General features: G+C 49.9%; 1 protein-coding gene across 5 annotated transcripts in view; it reads right to left on the reverse strand.

Annotated features, from left to right (window-relative positions):
• Positions 1 to 13: 13 nt before the first annotated feature.
• PLEKHA4 (pleckstrin homology domain containing A4) overlaps positions 14 to 22,696 on the reverse strand; it is a 35,090-nt gene continuing 12,407 nt past the window's right edge. For 2 of the 5 annotated variants that reach the window (XM_060174026.1, XM_007535965.3), the window contains 14 exons: positions 21,247 to 21,462; positions 18,649 to 18,931; positions 17,886 to 17,960; positions 15,767 to 15,814; positions 15,526 to 15,606; positions 15,278 to 15,427; positions 12,956 to 13,054; positions 11,052 to 11,192; positions 6,697 to 6,796; positions 6,545 to 6,624; positions 4,407 to 4,568; positions 2,879 to 2,937; positions 1,482 to 1,594; positions 14 to 434 (listed from right to left, as the gene is read on the reverse strand). In XM_060174026.1, the coding sequence (XP_060030009.1) occupies positions 202 to 434; positions 1,482 to 1,594; positions 2,879 to 2,937; positions 4,407 to 4,568; positions 6,545 to 6,624; positions 6,697 to 6,796; positions 11,052 to 11,192; positions 12,956 to 13,054; positions 15,278 to 15,427; positions 15,526 to 15,606; positions 15,767 to 15,814; positions 17,886 to 17,960; positions 18,649 to 18,931; positions 21,247 to 21,462 (1,840 nt within the window). In that variant the 3' untranslated portion in view covers positions 14 to 201. The remainder of the gene's footprint in view (positions 435 to 1,481; positions 1,595 to 2,878; positions 2,938 to 4,406; positions 4,569 to 6,544; positions 6,625 to 6,696; positions 6,797 to 11,051; positions 11,193 to 12,955; positions 13,055 to 15,277; positions 15,428 to 15,525; positions 15,607 to 15,766; positions 15,815 to 17,885; positions 17,961 to 18,648; positions 18,932 to 21,246; positions 21,463 to 22,696) is intronic. The other 3 variants (XM_060174041.1, XM_060174049.1, XM_060174056.1) reach the window with 3 other exon arrangements.

Consider the following 22,696-nt stretch of genomic DNA (forward strand, 5'->3'; position numbering starts at 1 on the left):
GGAAAGGAAACTATTTACTAAAAGTTCAAAGTTTTAATCCAAAGGTGGACAAGCGGTAAGCCAAACTTTGGCCCGACAGGCCACGCCCACTCCCCGCCCCCGAAAGGGTCCAGGCCACGCCCCCGTCTCCAGAGTCGCCCCAGGCCACGCCCCCGTCTCCAGAGTCGCTCCAGGCCACGCCCTCGGGCTGCGGTTGGCTGCTCAGAAGCTCGACTGCAACAGAGTGACTCGCAGAGGCCACGCCCCCTCATCGTGGGGCAGCGCGGGCGGGGGGCTCCCCGCGTCCCACGTGCGCTCACTCCCCCGGCCGGAGAAGCCGCTGGGGCGGGAGCTGGTCACCGGAGATCTCGGGGGCGAGGTCACCCGGGGCTTGGGGTCTGAGGGAGGCGAAGGCGCAGGGGGGAGAGGGTCGCCTCCTGGGTCTACATTTCCGCCTGGAGAGGAGCAGAGCAGAATGAGAAAGCGGGGCCCGCGTGATGGCTCACCTGGGTAGTGCGCTTGCTTTGTAGGTTCGAGCCCACCCGACTGCACTGAAGGAAGGTTCGGCGCTGTGATGTCTTTGTCTCTCTCTCTCTTTCTCTTAACATTTTATTTATTTGTTTATTTATTTATTTTTAATGACAGAAAGATACAGAGAGAAAGACAGGGCAGGGTGGCGGCACACCTGTTACAATGCACAAGGTTCAAGCCCCCCGTCCCCACCGGCAAGGGGAAAGCTTAGCGAGTGGAGAAGCAGGGCTGCAGGGATCTGCCTCTCTCCCTCTCTCGATCTATCTCTCTTCCCTCACGATTTCTAGCTGTCTCTGTCCAGTAAATAAATATAGTTAAATTTTTAAAGGAGAAAGGTACAGACAGAGCTACCAGAGCCCTGCTCATTTCTGGCTTACGCTGGTGTGGGGATTGAACCTGGGACCTCAGAGCCTCAGGCATGAAAGTCTTGTGCATAACCCTTATGCTGTCTCCCCAGCCCTCTCTATCTCTGATTCTGTCTCTCCACCTGGAGAGGTGAAGCCCCAGTGATGACCAATAAATAAATCTGACAACTGTGGGGCCCAGGCATAAAGATGTCCACACTACTATTCCAGCCCCCCCACACACACACACACACAGACCCAGGGGTCCCCAGCCCCTCCTTCCTTTGCAGCCTGTCTCAGACCCTGGACCCCTGTTCCCTCCTGCCTGGGACCTAAAACTCCCCAAGTTCTGTTCAATTTCAACTCTATCTTCAACAAGACAAAGTATTTTCTGTGCCCTGGGAAGTGGTGCAGAGGATAAAGCATTGGATCCTCAAGCATTTGGTCCCAAGTTCATCACATATTGCCAGAGTGATGATTCTCTCTCTCTCTCTTTCCCTCTCTCCCCCATATAAAAAAGAAAAAGAAAAAGTATTCCCCCAAACTCCTCCCCGTAAGGAGCTAGGTTGCTAGATCTGTCCCCTCTTGCCTAAAACCCAAGGGTCCTAGGTCCCAGCCCTTCCTCACCCGTCATCATTCTGTGCCACTGCGAAGCTTCAGTAGCCAAGGCTTGCGAGAGGCTCAGGACTCGCTCCCGGTGACCTTCGGGTGTGGGCAGATAAGCAGTCGCCTTCTTTGGGCTAGACAAAAAAAAAAGGGGGGTTGGAAGACAACTATTAGCACAATACAGTGTCGAAAGCCGGCTGATCCTTCTGGGAACCTACACAAGCCGCGTGCATCATGGGATTTGTAGTCCATCTGTAACAGCAGCAGCACCAGATTTCCTGACAGAAGGGTGGAGATTCATCTTAAACACTTTGAATTCGATAGTGAAATCTGGGGGAGTGGAATTACTGCAGAGAGACAAAGAGGGCGAGGGGGGGGAGAGGGAGGGGAGGGGGAGGGAGAGGGAGGGGAGGGAGAGGGAGGTGGATGAGGGGAAGGGGGAGGGAGATGAGGGGGAGGAGGAGGGAGAGGAGGGGAGGGAGATGAGGGGGAGGGGGGAGAGGAGGGGAGGGGAGGGAGAGGAGGGGAGGGAGATAAGGGGGGAGGGAGAGATGAGGGGAGGGAGATGAGGGAGGGGGAGAGGAGGGGAGGGGAGGGAGATGAGGGAGGGGGAGAGGAGGGGAGGGAGATGAGGGGGGAGATGAGGGGAGGGAGAGGAGGCGAGGGGTGGGAGATGAGGGGGAGGGAGAGGAGGGGAGGGGAAGGGGGAGGAGGGGAGGGGTGGGAGATGAGGGGGAGGGAGAGGAGGGGAGGGGGAGGGAGAGGAGGGGAAGGGAGAGGAGGGGAGGGAGAGGAGGGGAGGGAGAGGAGGGGAGGGGGAGGGAGAGGAGGGGGAGGGAGAGGAGGGGAGGGGGAGGAGGGGAGGGGGAGGGAGAGGAGGGGGAGGGAGAGGAGGGGAGGGGGAGGAGGGGAGGGGGAGGGAGAGGAGGGGAGGGAGAGGAGGGGAGGGAGAGGAGGGGAGGGGGAGGGAGAGGAGGGGAGGGAGAGGAGGGGAGGGAGGGGAGGGGGAGGGAGAGGAGGGGAGGGGGAGGAGGGGAGGGGGAGGGAGAGGAGGGGAGGGAGAGGAGGGGAGGGGGAGGGAGAGGAGGGGAGGGAGAGGAGGGGAGGGGAGGGGGAGAGAGAGGAGGGGAGGGAGAGGAGGGGAGGGGGAGGGAGAGGAGGGGAGGGAGATGAGGGGGAGGGAGAGGAGGGGAGGGGGAGGAGGGGAGGGGGAGGGAGAGGAGGGGGAGGGAGAGGAGGGGAGGGGAGGGGGAGAGAGAGGAGGGGAGGGAGATGAGGGGGAGGGAGGGGGAGAGACATAGAGGGAGGGCGAGGGAGAGGGGGAGAGGGACACGCCACAGCATGCAAGTTTTCCCAGTGCACTTAGGTCCTAGGATAAAGGCTTTCTCTGCTCCCTTGCCCAGCCCTGAGTGTCTCACCTGCTCCAGGAGCCCGAGCTTCTGAGCCATTTCTGGGCTCCTGAATGTCCTGCAACAGTCTGCAAAAGAATTAGGATGCTAGAAGTCACCTTCTTATTGTGAAGGGGGGAATCACAGCAGGGTGAGGTTGATCCCAAAGCTAAGAGTAATTTTTAGTCTTATTTTCATGCCTGGAAAACAGAGAGCTGAGAAGCGGCACCTCCACCCACCCCACCCCCGTCCACCCCTTTTATTTCCACCAGGGGCTTCATGGAAGCTTCGTGCTCTCAGGAGCCCACCAATCCCCTGCAGGCTTGCCCCCCTTCTGTTTTAGATAGAGGGTGAGAGGCAGAGCACAGACGCCACTGAGCTGTTCCACCACTGCTGAAGCTTCCCCCTTTGCCAGGCGCGCTCACGTGGTGGAGGACTCATCCTCACACACGGACAGGAAAGGCGTGTGCTCTGCTCTGCTCTGCTCTGCTCCGCTCCGCTCTGCTCTGCTCTGCTCTGCTCTGCTGGGTGAGCCATTGCCTGGCTCCTACACTCCTCTTTTTTTTTCTTCTTTTTCTTTTTCTCTCCTCCAGGGCTGTTGCTGGGGCTCAGTGCTGGCACTAGGAATCCACTGCTCCTGGTCAACATTTTTTCCATTTTATTGGATAGGTCAGAAAGAAATTGGGGGCTGGTGGTGGCACATTCAGTTAACCCCATATAGTACTAAGCGCAAGGACCCGAGCAAGGATCTGGGTTCAAGCCCCTGACTCCCCACCTGCAGTGGGGATGCTTCGCAAACGGTGAAGCAGGTCTGCAGGTCTGTGTGTCTGTCTGTCTGTCTCCCCTCCCCTCTCAATTTCTCTCAGTCCTGTCCAACAACATGCAAAAAAATGGCTGCCAGGAGCAGTGGATTCCTAGTGCTGGCACTGAGCCCCAGTGGTAACCCAGAAAGAGAGAGAAAAGGGAAAGCTAGAGAGGGACCCTTGTGAGGCTCCTTACGCTTAGTACTAGGTGTGCTTGACTGAGTGTGCCAGTACCCAACCCCCACACCTCTCTTCTTTTTTAAAAAAATATTTCTTTATTCCCTTTTGTTGCCCTTGTTGTTTTATTGTTATAGTTATTGATGTTGTTGTTGTTGGATAGGACAGAGAGAAATGGAGAGAGGAGGGGAAGACAGAGAGGGGGAGAGAAAGACAGACACCTGCAGACCTGCTTCACCGCCTGTGAAGCGACTCCCCTGCAGGTGGGGAGCCGGGGGGCTCCAATCAGGATCCTTACTTGCTTTGCGCCGCCTGTGCTCAACCCGCTGTGCTACCGCCCTGCTCCCAGAAAACAGCTTCTAACCCAGGCGGGTGACCTCACCTGGAAGGGGACACCCGGAGGTGGACATGTCATCTCTGTCCCCGCCACCCAGACACGTCCAGGAGAGCTGGGCCGAGTGTGGACACCCAGGTCTGGGCCAGGAGGTGGGGAGCACAGCCCCCGTGTAGGTGCGGCAGCTGACGCTCAAACGGGGATCAGAGGACCCCCTGGTACCACCCACCGACAGCCCCCTCACCCTCTGGTCCCTGTCTGGCTGGTGCCGGGCTGGGGACAGTGTCCGGCCCAGGGTGAGGAGCCCAGAGGGCGCCAGGCGAGGGAGGGGCCGTCCACACTCTTGGTTTCTGCGCATCCTCTCCAGCTGCTCCTGGGCGCTCATCCGGGGCCTTGCCAGGGGGGCCTGCGCGAGGAGAGAATGAAAGGCAGACGTGGCCGGGAAGCAGAGTGGTCAGGGAGGTGACACGGCTGACACACAGGAACTCATGCAAAAGGAAGCTTCACCAGTGGTGGCACCGGGATGAAGTGTCTCTCCCTGTCTCTCTGCCTCTGATTACCAAAGGGAAAGGCAGAGGAGGAGAGGAGAGAGAAAAGGAGGAGGAGGAAGAGGAGGGGGAGGGGAAGGGGGAGGGGGAGGAGGAGGGGGAGGGGAAAGAGTTTGCTGGTAGCGGTGGGGTAGTTCAGGCACAAATACCCCTGGCTACAAAAACCAGATTGATAGTTAAAAAAAATTTTAAGTTAGTTGTGGAGAAGACACCATAATGGTTATACAAAGAGACTTTCATGCCTGAGGCCCCAAAGTCCCAAGTTCAATCCCCCACACTACCATCAGCCAGAACTGAGCAGTGCTCTGGTAATAAAAAATAAAAATATAGGGATCCGGGCTGTAGCACATCGGGTTAAGTGCACATGACACAAAGCGCTAGGACCTGCGTAAGGATCCTGGTTCAAGCCCCCGGTTCCCCACCTGCAGGGGAGTCGCTTCCCAGGCGGTGAAGCAGGTCTGCAGGTGTCTGTCTTTCTCTCCCCCTCTCTGTCTGCCCCTCCTCTCTCCATTTCTCTCTGTCGTATCCAAGCAACAACAATAAAAAAACAACAAAGGCAACAAAAGGGAATAAATAAATATCACCACAAAAATTAAAATGCAGTTAGTTGCTCAGGTAGTGGCACTGGACTTAGAAGCATGAACTCTTGAGTCCAATATCCAGCATTACATGGTCACAGAAATACCCTACTCTCCTTTTCTTCTCTTTCTGATAAAAAAATAAATCTTTATTTACTTATTTTGATTTTTTTAATTGCTATCAGGGTTTTGGCTGGGGCTTGGTGCCTGCACAATGAATCCACTGCTCCTGGTGGCCATTTTCCTTTTTTTTTTTTTTTTTTAAATGTTTTTGTTTATTTATTAATGAAAGGGATAGGAGGAGGGAGAGGAGAACCAGAGCAGAACTCTGATACACAGGCTGCCAGGGATCGAACTTAAGACCCCATGCCTCCTAAACCACCCTTCCTTCCTCCCTCCCTCCCTCCTTCTTCTTTCTGTCTTTCTTTCTTTCCTTCTTTCCTTCCTTCCTTCCTTTCTTCTCTCTTTCTTTCTTTCTTTTTTTAATCGGGCAGGACAGAAATTGAAGGGGGAAGGGAGATAGAAAGGGAGAGAGAAAGCCATCTACACATGGTAATGCACACACTCATTTAGGTACACCACCACCCAGCCACCCCCCAAAAAAATAAGTAAATAAATAAATAAATAAATCTTTAAAAGGAGGAAGAGGAGAAGACAAAGGCCAGGAGAGAGAAACTCAACCCCAGCAAATCTCCTTCTCTACCCTGGAGTGTGACCTTTTTTTTAAGTTTAATTTTATTTATCCTCTTTTGTTGCCCTTGTTTTATTGTTGTAGTTATTGTTGTTGGATAGGACAGAGAGAAATGGAGAGAGGAGGGGAAGACAGAGAGGGGGAGAGAAAGACAGACACCTGCAGACCTGCTTCACCGCCTGTGAAGCAACTCCCCTGCAGGTGGGGAGCCAGGGGCTCGAACCAGGTCCTTGCGCTTTGCACCACCTGCACTTAACCCACTGTGCTACCACCTTGCTCCCTGGAGTGTGGCCTTCTAACCCCACTCTCACGGTGCTGCCCCAATGTTATGTGACTGCATGTGTGAGTGTGTGTGTGAGTGTGTGTGTGTGAATGTGTCTGAGCATGTGTGAGTTTGCCTATGTGAGCATGTGTGTGTGCATGTGTGTGTGCATGTGTGTGCATGTGTGTGCCTGTGTGTGTGCATGCGGTGTGTATGTGCAGGTGTGTTTGTGCGTATGAATGTGTGTGTGTGTGTGTGTGTGTGTTTTGGGGTCTCTGGCTGACCACGGCAAGGCCTGCCTACCTTGTTGGTTCCAGGCTGTGGGGAAGGGGGGCGGCGCACCTCAGGGCTGGAAGCCCGAGGGATCCTTGGAGACCTGAGACCTGGAAGGGCGGAACAGGAGAACAGGTGAGCAAGGGCAGAGCTGCGGGCCCAGCTGGCCGGCCGGCGCGCACCTGAACGAGGGCCGGCGAGGTCTCCGTCGCCCCCTGGCGGCTTCTCCCAGTCAGCGTCGGCAGAGCGAGGGGAGCCCAGTTGCAAGGACTCTGGCAGGCTCTGGAGGGGTTGGGAGAGGAATCTTAATTAGCACAGTCCCTGACGATTTTCCCCCTTTTTTTTTCTCTCTCTCTCTCTCTCTTCTCTTTTTTTTTTTCTCCAAGTCTTTATCAATTAAGAGACATTAAGTGGTGCACTGGAAACAGCATGATGGCTATGCAGAAAGGCTCTTAGGCCTAAGGTTCAATCCCTGGCACCAGCACAAGAAAGAGCTAATTGGTAAAACAGCTGGCTGAGCACACAAGGCGCAAAACTCCAGGGCCGGAGTAAGGATCCCGGTTCGAGCCCCCGGCTCCCCACCTGCAGGGAAGTTGCTTCACAAGCGGTGAAGCAGGTCTGCAGGTGTCTTTCTCTCCCCCTCTCTGTCTTCCCCTCCTCTCTCCATTTCTCCGTCCTATCAATGACAACATCAACAAAAATAATAACTACAACAATAAAACAATAAGGGCAACAAAAAGGGAATAAAATAAATTTTAAAAAATCAAAATGAAGTGTGAGTAGATAGCTTAATGGTTATGCAAAGAGACTCCCATGCCTGAGGCAGCTAAGTCCCAGGTTCAATACCCACACCACCATAAGCCAGAGCTGAGCAGTGCTCTGGTAAAAAATATATATATAGAAAGAAAGACAGCAGGGAGTCGGGCGGTAACGCAGTGGGTTAAGCGCAGGTGGCGCAAAGTGCAAGGACCGACGTAAGGATCCCCACCTGCAGGGGTGTCGCTTCACATGCCATGAAGTAGGTCAGCAGGTGTCTGTCTTTCTCTCCCAGTCTTCCCCTCCTCTCTCAATTTCTCTCTGCCCTATTCAACAACACAACATCAGTGACAACAACAATAAAGCAAGAACAGCAAGGGTATCAATAAGGGCAACAAAATGGGAAAAATAGCCTCTAGGAGCAGTGGCTTCGTAGTGCAGGCATCAAGCCCCAGCAATAACCATGGAGGCAAAAAAAAAAAAAAAGAAGAAGGCTAGATGTGGGCCTACCCTATCACCTTGCAGTGTCTCTCCTGAGGGATATATCCTAAGGAACCAAACACAACCACCCAAAAAGATTTCTGTACACAAATGTTCACAGCAGGACACTTTGTAATAACCAAAACCTGGAAGAAACCCAGGTGTCCTACAACAGATGAGTGGCTGAGGAAGTTGTAGTCTATATACACAATGGAATACTACTCAGCCATGAAAAACAGTGAATTCACCTTCTCCACTCCATCTTGGATGGAGCTTGAAGGAATCATATGAAGTGAGATCAGCCAGAAAGAAGATGAATATAGGGTGACCTCACTCATAGACAGAAGTTGAAAAACAAGATTAGAAGGGAAACCACAAAGCAGAACTTGAACTGGACTTCGCATATTGCACCAAAGTCAAAGACTCTGGGGTGTGGGGAGGAGGGTGTTCAAGTCCTGGAACATGATGACAGAGGAGGACCTAGTGGGGGCTGGATGGAAATGTGGAAAACTGAGAAATATTATGCATGTACAAACTATTTTTTTTTTCCTCCAGGGTTATTGCTGGGGCTCGGTGCCTGCACTAGGAATCCTCTGCTCCTGGAGGCCATTTTTTCTATTTTTTCCCTTGTTATTTATCACTGTAGTTGTTATTGCTGTCATTGTTGTTGCATAGGACAGAGAGAAATTGAGAGAGGAGGGAAAGACAGAGATGGGGAGAGACAGACAGACACCTGCAGACCTGCTTCACCGCTTGTGAAGTGACCCCCTTGTAGGTGGGGAGCCGGGGGCTCAAACTGGGATCCTTACGCCGGTCCTTGCACTTCATGCTGTATGCGCTTGTCCCACTGCACTACCGCCCAGCCACCAAACTACTGTATATTACTGTTGACTTTAAACCACTAATCCCCAAAGAAAAATCTTAAAATAAAATAAATAATGAAGACAATAAGGGGAGGACTAAGATGGAGAATCCAGAACCAGGAGCCTGACACCCTGGTTTCAGATCTTTGCTCTGTCATGTTAGCTGTGTTCCCTTGCCCAAATTAATTTACCTCTCTGGAATACTCTCTCCCCTCCTCTTCCTCCCTCTCTTCGTGGCTGGGTAAACTCCACGGCCTCATTCTGCTACACCACACACCCACCACATTGCTTGCTTTTTTCTTTTTTCTTTTCCCCCCAGAGGGGTGAACCCCTGGCTTCTGGTGAGAATGGGGTTTGAACCTGAAGCCCTTCTGCCTCAGAGGCTATGTGCAGAGTCACTACACTAGGTCAGCACTCTGCTTCCTCTCTCTCTTTTTATTTTTAACATTTTATAAAAATATTTTTATTATCTTTATTTATTTACTGGATAAAGACAGTCAGAAATTGAGAGTAAGAGGGAGGGAGAGAGGGAGAGAGGCAGAGAGACGCCCGCAGCCCTGCTTCACCACTCGTGAAGCTTTCCCCCTGCAGGTGGGGCCAAGGGCCTGAACCCTGGTCCTTGTGCACTGTAGTGCGTGTGCTTAACTGTGTAAATCACCACCTGGCCCCCCTTTTAACATTTAAAATTTTTTTTTCTTCCTCCAGGATTATCACTGGGGCTTGGTGCTGGCACCGTGAATCTACTGCTCCCAGAGGCCATTTTTTCCCATTTTTGTTGCCCTTGTTGCTGTTATTGTTATTATTGCTGTTGTTATTGTTGGATAGGACAGAGAGAAATGGGGAGAGGAAGGGGAGACAGAGGGGGAGAAAAAGATAGATACCTGAAGACCTGCTTCACCTCTTGTGAAGCAACTTGCCTGCAGGTGGGGATCTGGGGGCTCCATGTCGGGAAATTGTGAGGATGTGGTAGAGGCAGTCAGGGTTTGACCTGAGGAGTGCATCTATCCTGTTAGTCTCTCTCTCTACCGAGAGGTTGAGCAAGGAGGGACAGTAGTAACCCCAAAGGTGTGCCCCATCTTATCAGACTCCCTGCCTCACAAAGCACCCCACATTCCTGATACTATGGCCATTAGATAAAAAGAAAGGGGAGATGTCAGGAAATTGTGAGGAGCCTCACAAAGCATCCTGCATTTTTCTGCCTCCAGGAGCCTGGCATTCCTTAAAACATCAAGCCAGATCCACCCTGCATTCCTGATACTATGGCCTATCTACATAATCATTGTTTTGCCTGAAAGATCCCCACCCATTCCATTCCTTTGATCTCTCTTCTTTCTACCCTCAAGACCCTCCCTGCCTGCAAGGTATTATTAATCCTACCTGTTAGAACTCTCGCAAAAGTTGCTAAGGAAGTTCCTACCTTCCCAGTCCCCTTTGGCCTTTCTCCGTCTCTTTCCTAGCCATTTCTGTTTCCAGCTTGCCACTTCTGGATCTGTCCTTTAAAAGCCTTGGCTCTCTGATCAATAAAGATTTGCATTGCTTCGCCACCATGTGTTTGGTTCCTGAGTCATCTCCCTGACGTCGCTGAGTGAATAGCAGCCCAGGCTGGCTCCAACTGCGTTCTCTCCAATCCAGAGAGTACACGCCCAGGAAGAGGCACCCCCATACTAGCCCGGCAGCTCGAACCAGGATCTTTGCACCTGTCTCTGTCATGCCATGTGTGCTTAACCCACAGCACTACCGCCTGTCCCCCCATCTTTTTTAAAAATATTTATTTTATTTTATTTATTCCCTTTTGTTGCCCTTGTTGTTTTATTGTTGTAGTTATCATTGCTGTCATTGTTGTTGGATAGGACAGAGAGAAATGGAGAGAAGAGGGGGAAGACAGAGAGGGGGAGAGAAAGAGAGACACCTGCAGACCTGCTTCACCGCTTGTGAAGCGAATTCCCTGCAGGTGGGGAGCTGGGGTTCGAACCAGGATTCTTAACGCTGGTCCTTGTGCTTTGTGCCACCTGCACTTAACCTGCTGCACTACAGCCCAACTCCCCCCCCATCTTTTAAAACTTTTAAATGCTGGAAATAGTGTGGGGATAGATAGCATATTGGTTATGCAAAGACACTCTCATGCCTGGGCCTCCAAAGTCCCAGGTTCAATCCCCCGCACTACCATAAGCCAGAACTGAGCAGTGTTCTGGTTAAAAAAAAAAAGTTAAAAATGAATGTTATTTATCTATTTGTTTTGGATTGTTACAGAGAACGTTTGAGAGGGTAGGGGGAGAGAGAGACACACCTGCTGCACTGCTTCACCACTCAAGAAGCTTTCCCCCCAGGAGAACACTGGGGGCTGTGCACACTCTACTGGTTACCCCCCTACAGCCACATTTCATCTTTCTTTCTGGGACAGGAAGCTGGGGCTAAGGAGAGGGCGTGGTGAGTCTCACCTCCTTTTCTGAGGACTCCTCTCCTTGAAGTGCAGGGGATGGGGAGTCAGGCTCCGTGTTGGGAGGTGGTTTCTGGGGACCCCTCAGACCTGCCAGTGTATCTTCCACCATCCACAGCTGGTGCTGAGCAGATGCTCTGTCCTGAGGGAGGACGAGAGCGTGTCACCCACATGCAGGGAAAGCCCGGGAAAGGCTCGTGGTGATCAGCCACAGAAAGGTCTGGAAACATCCGGGCTGTGCCTCATGGAGCCACGGACCAGGGAGGACTGTGTGAGCTTCTGGAGGCTGCATCTATGGGAGACCATCTCCTAAAAAAGTGTCACCTGGCACAAGCAGGTGGTCATATATGTAAATAAACATATATGTGAGTGTTTCATATTTAGTTATTTATTTAGGGGGGGCTGAGGAGAGATAACAAAATGGTTATGCAAAAAGAGTCATGCCTGAGGCACCAAAGTTCCCAGGTTCAAACCCCAACACCAACATAAGGCAGAGTTGAGTAGTGCTTTGGCAAAAAAAAAAAAAAAAAAAAACAGATAACTGTATTAAACAGTATCATTGTGGTGAAAAAGAAAAGAAATGGTTCTGCTTTATATCTTAATGCTTTTCAGCCACCAAGTTACAGATGCTACCATGATGCCAACCTGACTTCCCTGGGCAGTCGATCTTGCCAACATGTCCTGGAACCCCACCTCCCCAGAGCCCTGCCACACTAGGGAAAGACAGAAACAGGCTGGGGGTGTGGATCGACCTGCCAATGTCCATGCCCAGTGGAGAAACTATTACAGAAGCCAGACGTCCCACCTTCTGCTCCCCATAAAGATCTCTGGCCCATACTCCCAGAGGGATAAAGAATAGGAAAGCTTCCAATGGAGGAGAGGGGATAAGGAACTCTGGTGGTGGGAAGTGAATTGTATGGAATTGTACCCCTCTTATCCCACAATCTTATCAATCATTATTAAATTACTAAAAAAACAAACAAACAAACAAACACTTGATCCCTAGACTTGAAGTGGGTCTGAAGCTAAGCAACAGACGCTATTGTCAGGAGAAAGAGGACGAGAAGGCGGAGCGGGAGGAAAAGATCCAGAAAACCAACTAAATTGTGTGTTTGGGGGGAAATAACATAACAGGAGGTCCAGAAGGTGGTACAGTGGATAAAGTGTTGAATTCTTCAAACATGAGGTCTAGAGTTTGATCCCTGGCAGCACATGTACCAGAGTAACGTCTGGCGCTCTCTCTCTCTCTCTCTCTCTTCTCCTATACCTATCATTAATAAATAAAGCTGTGGTCTGGGAGATGGCATAGTGGATAAGGCATTGGACTCTCAAGCATGAGGTCATAAATTCAATCCCCAGTAGCACATGTTCCAGAGTGATGTCTGGTTCTTTCTCTCTCTTTCCTTCTATCTTTCTCATTAATAAATAAGTAAAAATCTTTAAAAAATAAATAGGGAGTCAGGCGGTAGTTCAGCAGGATAAGCGCACGTGGTGCAATTCGCGAGGACCGAAGTAAAGATCCTGGTTCAAGCCCCCCGCTCCCCACCTGCAGGGGAGTCGCTTCCCAGGCGGTGAAGCAGGTCTGCAGGTGTCTGTCTTTCTCTTCCCCCTCTCTGTCTTCCCCTCCTCTCTCCATTTCTCTCTGTCCTATCCAACGACGACGACATCAACAGCAATAATAACTACAACAACAATAAAAACAAGGGCAACAAAAAGGAAATAAGTAAATAAATATTTTAAAAATAAATAAATAAAGCTTCAAAAATTAATAGGCTAGGACGGACGGAGAAGGAAAGGCTTGTGAGGGAGGGGGAGGGGCTGTATTCTGTGTGGGGGGCTTCATTCCCAGAGGGTTTCCTGCGGGCTGGGGGGGGAGGCCTCTCCCTGGGGCAGGGACCGGCCTACCTGCGGGGAGCCGAGGTGCAGCAGGCAGTCCAGCGTCTCCCTCAAGGTGCCCAGCTCCTGCTCCAGGCTGCTGTACGTGTCCCAGACCCGCTCTCGCTCCTCGGTCCCCAGAAAGGTGGAGAAAGGGCTTGTTAGCACGTCCACCCCCCAGGGTTCTCCAAGCCACTTCTATCTACTTCTTTTGTTTTTAAGATTTTTTAAATATATTTTTTTCCTTTTTGTTGCCCTTGTTGTTTTTATTGTCATTGTAGTTATTATTGTTGTTGTTCTTGATGTTGTCGTCGTTGGATAGGACAGAGAGAAATGGAGAGAGGAGGGGAAGACAGAGAGGGGGAGAGAAAGATAAACACCTGTAGACCTGCTTCACCGCCTGTCAAGGGACTCCCCTGCAGGTGGGGAGCCGGGGCTCGAACTGGGATCCTTAAGGCTGTTCCTTGCGCTTTGCGCCACCTGCGCTTAACCCGCTGCGCTACAGCCCGACTCCCCCCGGACTATAATTTCTTTTTTTTTTTTAAAGATCTTTTTTTTAATATTTATTTTTTGTTTATTTATTCCCTTATATTTATTTTTTTTTATTTATTCCCTTTTGTTGCCCTTGTTGTTTTATTGTTATAGTTATTATTGTTGTTGTCATTGTTGGATAGGACAGAGAGAAATGGAGAGAGGAGGGGAAGACAGAGAGGAGGAGAGAAAGACAGACACCTGCAGACCTGCTTCACCGCTTGTGAAGCGACTCCCCTGCAGGTGGGGAGCCGGGGTTCGAACCGGGATCCTTATGCCGGTCCTTGTGCTTTGCGCCACCTGCGCTACAGCCCGACTCCCCGGACTATAATTTCTAAGGACTCTCAGGCTACTGGGAGCTCCAGAGTCTATTTTGTTACCACCCTCAAAATGTATTAAATATTGTAAAAATTAAAGTCTACTAAACTAAAACTATCAGGATCATAACAGGTTTAAAACTCAAGGAGGAGGCTAGGGAGACAGCATAACGATAACTATGCAGAAAGACTCTCCTGCATGAGGCACCCAGGGTCCCGGGTTCAATCCCCAGCACTCAGCCAAAGCTGAGCAGTGCTCTGGTAAAAAAAACAAATGAAAGGGACTGGAGGTGGCATACCCAGTAGAGGACCCGTGTTACAATGTTCAAGGACCTGGGTTTGAGTCCCAATCCCCAGCAGCAGAAGAAAAGCTTCATGTCAAGAAAGCAGTGCTATAGATATCTGTCTCTTTCTCTCTGTCCTTCCTTTCCTCTCTGTTTCTCTCTGTCTCTGTCCAAAAAAAAATTAATGAAGTACATTTTTAAAGAGTATGAACAGGTTGAGCATGTATGTTACCTGTAATGTGAAAGGAACCCCGTTCAAGCCCCGGGGTCCCCACCTGCAGGGAGAAAACTTCACAAGAGGTGAAGCAGTCAGCAGGTCAGTCTCTCTCTCTCTCTACTTCTCTCTCTCTCTCCCTCTCTTCCTCCCTCCTACCCCTCTCAATGTCGCTTTGTCTCTATCCAAAGTAAATAAATAGAATATTTTTAAAAGAGTATTAACAAAAATAAAGACAAGGAAGAAAGCGTAATGGTTATGGAAAAATAATGACTCTCATGCCTGAGGCTCTGAGGTCCCAGGTTCAATCCCCAGCATCACCAAAAGCCAGAGCTGAGCAGTGCTCTGGTAATAAATAAATAAATGAAGAAATAAATAAGTCTGAGAGGGCCAACAAGCTAGCTCACCTGCTTAGTGCACCTGCTCTGCTACGCACACAGCCCAGGTTACAGCTCAGCCCACACTGCCCTGGGGGAGACTTTGGTGCTGTGGTATCTTTACCTTTCTTTCTCTCTGCCTGTTTGTCTGTCTGAAAAAAGTCAGCCTGGGTCAGTGAAGCCTTGAGACTACTACCATCAATAATATTTCGTATCATCAATATATAATTACTACTTTAAAATAACTATTATTAATAAATTTATAATATAATGAATAATTATATGTTGTTATACGGCTTATATTAAATATGAAAGCAAATAACTTACGTTTACTAAACATTAAATCATTTTAGATATTTTACATATAGCACATGCAAGATTATACTAGATACATATGTGTATATACAATTAAATTGGTAAAATCAAAAAAAATAATGTGATCAATGTATTTATGATTAATACATTAATAAAATGCCATAAGCGGTCATTTATTGAAGACGTCGATAAATAAACCCTTGTTGATATGGAATACATTTAGGAGAGGGAGAATAAACTCAGGGAGAGGGAGAGTCCCAAGGACTCTTCTGGCAGGAGCCTGGGAGAGAGCGCAGGGCCCCCAGCGGCCTCACCTGGCCCAGGTGGCAGAGCGCGGCCCTCACGCTGACCAGCCGGTCCTGCAGGAGGCGCTGGCGACCCCAGGCCGTGCCCGGCGCCAGGGGCTCCCGGCCGGTTTGGCTCAGCTGCTGGCGGGTCAGCTCCAAGGCTGCTTCCAGCTGCTCCTGCACCCAGAGGGGAGCCGCTGAGCACCCTGAGTCCACGTCCAGCCCCGGGGGGAGAGAGAGGGAGGAGGGTCCCCCCACCCCAGGCAGCCCCCGACCTTCTCCTCCTGTCTCTGGTCCACCTCCTCCTGCAGCCGCCGCAGCAGCCGGTCCTGCCCGCACAACCTGGTCAGCAGCGTCTGGACAAGGCGGGCAGGGGCCGCGCTCAGAGCAGGTCCAGCTCCCCCCTCACACCCTGCGCCTCCCTCCACCATCTAGAACTTTCTCTCCCCCACCCTCACCTCCACCCCAAACCCCAACTCTGGGAACTCAGTCCCACCAGGAATGGGGAGAACTTACATCCGTCTCCAGACTTTGGTGGAAGGTGGAGTCCAAGGGGGGACCCGGCTAGGGAGGAAGGGAAAAGGTCACTGGGACAGGCGGATGCGACAGCTCAGCGTTGTGCTAGCCTCTGCTCCTTTCTCTCTCTCTTTTATATTTTCATGACTTTTTCGTTGTCTTTATCTATTTGGTAGAGACAGCCAGAAATCTAGAGGTTGGGGGGAGACAGAGAGGGAGAAAGACACCTGCAGCCCTACTTTACTGCTCGCAAAGCTTTCCCGCCGCAGGTGCAGACTGGGGGCTTGAACCCGAGTCCTCGCACACTGTAACATGTGCTCTCAGCCAGATGGGCCACCACCCAGCCCCTCTTCTCTTTCATTTTAATAAGATAGTTTAAAATATTTTGTTTGTCTATTTTGGATAGAGACAGAGAAGAACTGAGAATGAAGAGAAAGGGAGAAAGAGGGGGTCGGACGGGGGCACAGCGGGTTAAGTGCACGTGGCGTGAAGCGCAAGGCCCGGCGTAAGGATCCCGGTTCGAGCCCCCGGCTACCCACCTGCAGGGGAGTCGCTTCCCAGGTGGTGAAGCAGGTCTGCAGGTGTCTCTCTTTCTCTCCCCCTCTCTGTCTTCCCCTCTTCTCTCCATTTCTCTCTGTCCTATCTAATAACGATGACATCAATAACAACAATAACTACAACAACAATAAAAAGACCACAAGGGCAGCAAAAGGGAAAATAAATAAATAAAATTGAAAAAATTTAAAATAAATAAATAAATAAATAAATAAAATAACATCTAGCTTCACCAAAACCCTGAGCTGATCATTGCTCTGATTAAAAAGATAAAAACAGTGGGTGGATGGGGAGAATACAGGTCCATGAAGGATGATAAATGATATAGTGGGGGTTGTATTGTTAAATGGGAAACTGGGGAATGATATGCATGTACAAACTATTGTATTAACTGTTGAATGTAAAACATCAATTCCCCAATAAAGAAATAAATTTTTTTTAAAAAGATAAAAACATTATGCATGTACAAAATACTGTATTCACTGTCAAACGTAAAACAATAATCCCCCAATAGAGGGGGAAAATTTTAAAAAGATGAAAACAAAATAAACTAATTTGATATGAACACAAAATAAACCAATTTGATATTAATACACACACAAAAATAGAAAGAAAATAAAACCAAAGAAAGAAAGAAAATATGAAAAAAAAAAAAAAGGCAGGTAACAGGCAGTAGGACATTCAGTGGAATACATACATCACCATGTGCAAAGTACAGGGTTCAAGCTCCCAGTCCCCACCTTCAGGGGGGAAGCTTCATGGGTGGTGAAGTAGTGCTGCAGGTGTCTTTCTGTCTTCCTCTCTATCTCCTCCTCCCCTCAATGTCTTTCTGCCTTAGCAAAGACACGAATAAAATATAAAAAATAGTGGTCCAGGAGAGCATTAGATTCTCAAGTATGAGGTCCCGAGTTCAATCACTGACAGCACCTGTATAAGAGTGATATCTGGTTCTTTCGCTCTCTGTCTTCATGAGTAAATAAATAAAACCTTAAAATATATATATTATAATAGAAAACATAAAATTGTACCATAAAATTAAAAAAAAATAATAATAAGATTTGAACACTTGGAGAGATATTCCATATATGGGCCAGGTGGTGGCGCACCTGGTTAAGCGCAGACATTACAATGCACAAGGAAGCAGGTTCAAGCCCCTGCTCCCCACCTGCAGGGGAACAACACCACAAGTGCTGAAGCAGGGCTGCAGGTGTCTCTCTGCTTCTTTCTTTCTGTCTCCTCCCCTTCCTTTCTCAATTTCTGTCTCTATCCAATTTAAAAAAATTTTTAAAGAAATTTCACATAGTTATCCACAACTGTATTTACTGTAAACCATTAAGAACACCAATAAAAATTTAAAAAGAGATATTTCATATATTTGCCGCACAATTTGCAGCAGCCCCAGGAAACTATGAAAACTACCCAGGAACGTTGCACTAACACACTCGCCCAGCAGAAGGCAGGCACCACAGCAAAGAAAGCAAAGGAGAGGACTCTGGCAGATTCCAGGTGCTCCCCCACCCCCGCCCCTGCCCCACCGCCCCCCTCCACACACACCCCTACTCACCAATAAAACCATGGAAGCCCGGGTCCCAGGAGGTCTGGGCGGGAGCTGGAGATATGTGGAGGATCCTGAGGGCACCTGGAGAGAATATTGAAATGGAAATGTTTGGAGATCAGCATATCTTGGCAGCTCAGTGTGAACTGAAGGACTTTAGAAGGCATAGAGGCTGGGACCTGGGCCCTTTGGGGACAGCTGCAGGGTACAGACATGGACTGGCCTGGCAGAGAGGAAGCTGCAGTCTCCTCCCCAGCTCCCGTTTGTTAGCGGTTAGCTGTGGATATTCTGGGCAACAAGCCCATGGCGCTCAGAGAAAGTAGCAGGTGACCAACTTGGAAAGATAATCGAGGGACACAAGGCAGAAGCAACTCCCCACTCGCTCCTGTGGCGCTGTCTTGGGGGAGGACATTCCGCACTCCCCCGTAGGGATGAAGGTGTAAAGGCCAGTAATCAGACAGGAAAGACGGTTTGAAGGACTGATGGGAGATCAAGTTCACTCATTCCCCACTCCACAATGTGGAGACCCCTTCTTATCCACTCCCCCCACCCACCCAGACCACCACTAAGCTCTGGCTACAGTTGATTTTAGGGATCAAACATGGCACCTCTGGCATGCAGGTCCTATGCTTTACCAGTGACAACCCCCTTGTCATTATGAACTACAATCCCCATGATGCTCAGGGGTCAATGGTCTAGAGATCAACTCAGGAAGACAGCCCCAGAGATATATGGGAGATGAAGTCCCTCTTCCCATCACCTCTCTGTTCACCTGTGTTCTGGCCTCCTGTGTCCAGTGTTGAGGACTCTTGGGGGGTTTTCCTGCGGCAGCCTCAGAGGAGGGGCCTCGGCGGGGAGTAGGGGGTCGGGAGAGGGTCTGACGTTGCTGGGGACCCCAGTCCAGAGGAGGCCGGACATCGATGCGACTCAAGGGAGTGTGAGGTCTGGCAGGGGCGACTGTGTCCCCTGAAGAAGGAGGGGATCTGCGTGCAGGAGCAGAACTGGGCCGAGGGAGGCTCAGAGGAGAAGGAGGACGAGAGAGGGGTGCGAACAGGCTGTAGGAAGAAGAGAAAAGGTCAACTGTGTCAACTAGAGGCCCTCACCACACTCCCCACCAGGCCAGGCTCTGGGATGTCTCCCATTACTGGGTCTCACAGTCTCTTGGAAACAGAGTTGGCAGTCAGCTGAGGTCAAGAACAAACACCTCATCACAGACCCCTGCAAGCGTCAACCCGGCTTTGACCTAGCACGTTATGATTGGGCCCTCCTCAATCGCTATCGAACAGGCCATGGCCGGTGCGCCGCTATGTTCCATCGCCGGGGAGCCAGAGACGACCCGAACTGCCCCTGCGGCTCCAGACAGACTATGACCCACATAGTCAACGACTGCCACCTCTCCAGATTCAAAGGAGGTCTCGAAACTTTACATCAGGCTCAACCTGACGCTGTTGACTGGCTACGGAAGAAGGGCAAACGCTAGAAGAAGAACTGTCCCTTTGAGGGGAAGAACTCTCTTCTATTGGCCAAATCTGTAAGGATTTGTGCCTCTGTGCTTTGTGGCATCCCCTCAACATCTGTCTCCCCCAGGGGGCAGGTGCTGGTGGCTCAGCTGGTAAAGGTTCACATGTACACATGTTCAGTGATTAAAGCCCCTGGTCCCCACCTGTGTGAGAGAAGCTTCACCAGCAGTGAAGCTGTGCTACAGATGTCTCTCCTCTCTGTCTCTCTCCCCACCACCCTCACCTCTACCAAATAAATAAATAAAGGGATCAGGTAGATTGCATAGTGGTTATGCAAGGAAACTCTCATGCCTGAGGCTTCAAATTCCCAGGTTCAGTCCCCTGCACCACCAAAAAGCAGAGCTGAGCAGTGCTCTGGGAAGAAGGAGGAGGAGGAGGGAGGAAGAGCAAGAAGAGGATGAGTAGGAAAAAGATAAGAAGAAAGGAAGGAAATGGCCACCAGGAACAGTGTCACCATACAAGCACAGATTCCTGATGATAACCCTGGGAGCCAAAATAAATTAATTAGAAAGTTAATTTATTTAGTTTGTTGTTCTGTTTTTACCAGAGCACTGCTCAGCTCCGACTTATAGTGGTGCTGGGGATTCAACCTGGGACCTTTGGTGCCTCAGACATGAAAGTCTTTTTTAAAAATATATATATTTATTTTATTTATTTATTCCCTTTTGTTGCCCTTGTTGTTTTTTATTGTTGTGGTTATTATTGTTGTTGTCATTGTTGGATAGGACAGAGAGAAATGGAGAGAGGAGGGGAAGACAGAGAGGGGGAGAGAAAGACAGACACCTGCAGACCTGCTTCACCGCCTGTGAAGCGACTCCCCTGCAGGTGGGGAGCCAGGGGCTCAAAGCGGGATCCTTACCGCGGTCCTTGCGTTTTGCGGCCATGTGCGCTTAACCCGCTGTGCTACCGCCCGACTCCCTATTTTATTTATTTCTTAATGAGAAAAACGGGAGAAGAGAGTGCTACCAGGGATTGAGCTCAGGACCTCATGTCTAAGAGTCTAGTGCTTTATCCACTGCATCACCTCCTGGACCACCGTCTTCTTTTTATTCTTTAAAAAAAAAAAAATTTTTATTGGCCTAGGGAGATAGCATAATGGTTATGCAAAGAGACTCTCATGCCTGAGATACCACGTGCGCTTAACCCGCTGCGTTACAGCCCAACTCCCAAGTCTTTTTTTTTTTTTTTTTTAAGAATTACTTATTACTTATTGGATAGAGACAGAGAGTAACTGAGAGGGGAGGAGGTGATAGGGAGAGACAGAGACACCTGCAGATTTGCTTCACTTGTGGAATTTCCAGGTGGGGATTAGGGGCTTGAACCGGGGTCCTAGCACACTGTAATATGTGCACTTAACGCAGGTGAGCCACCTCCTGGTCCCCTTAATTGTAAATCTTTTTTTTTTTTTTAATTTTTTTTAATATTTATTTTTATTTACTTATTCCCTTTTGTTGCCCTTATTTTATTGTTGTAGTTATTATTGTTGTTGTCGTTGTTGGATAGGACAGAGAGAAATGGAGAGAGGAGGGGAAGACAGAGAGGAGGACAGAAAGATAGACACCTGCAGACCTGCTTCACCGCCTGTGAAGCGACTCCCCTGCAGGTGGGGAGCCGGGGTTCGAACCGGGATCCTTATGCCGGTCCTTGTGCTTTGCGCCACCTGCGCTTAACCCGCTGCGCTACAGCCCGACTCCCCCTTAATTGTAAATCTTAAAGACTTGTCTCTTATAAGCTCCTGAACCAGGGGAGACCACAAGACCACACCCCCATCAGCCCACACCCCCTTCCAGCCCTTAGGCCACACCCCACATCTCTTTTTCTCTGGTCGCAAATTCACTCCATTTACTGACTCTGGGCTCCTCGTCCTCCGAATCCGGGGTCCAGACTGGAGATCAGCAGTGAGGCTGGAAGTGAGCAGCCCTGGTCGGCCTCGACCTCTGGAGAGTCGAACTATCTCAGGAGATTCTGAGCTGTGTCTCTCTTCCCCTCGTCTCACCTCAGGCGGACCCCCAGGCCCTCCGGGCCCCTGCCCAGGCTGGGGGCGGGCAGGTGATCTGGGTCGTCCACTGGCGAGTGACACAGAAAAAGAAGTTATTCCTTTGAGCGCCATTATTTCAAGGGTGCGGGAGAGTGAAGACAGCCAGAAAACACTTGTATTTTTGTAGAAAGGGAAACTGAGGCCTGACAGTAGAAGCGACTTGTGCAAGCAGGGTCACAAGAAGCATCCACATTATAGAATCCAGTCCCCCAGACTAATTTGTTAGCCCCGGGAGCACTGAGGCATGATGGGACGGTGACATTCTTCCTTTCTCTCATTCTTCCTTTCTCTCATTCTTCCAGACTTATTTCATCATTCATATATATATATATTCTTTAAAGATTTATTTTACGTATTTCACAAAAGCAAGAGGGAGAGGAAGAGAGGCCAGACATTTGCAGGGGATCAAAATCAGAACCTTGCAGGCACCGAGCCCCAGTGATAACCCTGGATGCTAAAAATAAATAAATAAACAAATAAATAAAGTCAGAACCTCATGCTTTATCCTTCCCAGGCCACCAGATTTTTTTAAAGAAAATTTTTGTTTTATATATTACCTTTGAGGGGTGAGGGTAGATACCATAATGGTTATGCAGAATCTCTCATGCCTGAGGCTCCAAAGTCCCAGGTTCAGTCCCCCACACCACCATAAGCCAGAGCTGAGCAGTGCTCTGGTAAAAAAAAAAAAAAAAAAAAAGCAACAACAAAAACCACCTGCTGAGGGAAAGCTTTGTGAGTGGTGAAACAGAGAGGCAGGGAGTCGGGCGGTAGCGCAGCGGGTTAAGCGCACATGGCGCAAAGCGCAAGGACCTGCATAAGGATCCCGGTTCGAGCCCCTGGCTCCCCACCTGCAGGGGAGTCGCTTCACAGGCGGTGAAGCAGGTCTGCAGGTGTCTGTCTATCTTTCTCTCCCCCTCTCTGTCTTCCCCTCCTCTCTCCATTTCTCTCTGTCCTATCCAACAACAAAGCAACGTCAACAATGGCAATGATGACCACAGCGAGGCTGCAACTACTAGGGCAACAAAAGGGGGAAAAATGGCCTCCAGGAGCGGTGGATTCATGGTGCAGGCACCGAGCCCAACAATAACCCTGGAGGAAAAAAAAAAAAAAAAACACAACCCAGGTGTCCAACAACAGATGAGTGGCTGAGCAAGTTGTGGTCTATATACACAATGGAATACTACTCAGCTGTAAAAAATGGTGACTTCAACGTTTTCAGCCGATCTTGAAAAAATCATGTTGAGTGAAATAAGTCAGAAACA

This window comes from Erinaceus europaeus, chromosome 2, assembly GCF_950295315.1.
Source record: "Erinaceus europaeus chromosome 2, mEriEur2.1, whole genome shotgun sequence".
In the NCBI taxonomy this organism is placed as follows: domain Eukaryota; kingdom Metazoa; phylum Chordata; class Mammalia; order Eulipotyphla; family Erinaceidae; genus Erinaceus; species Erinaceus europaeus.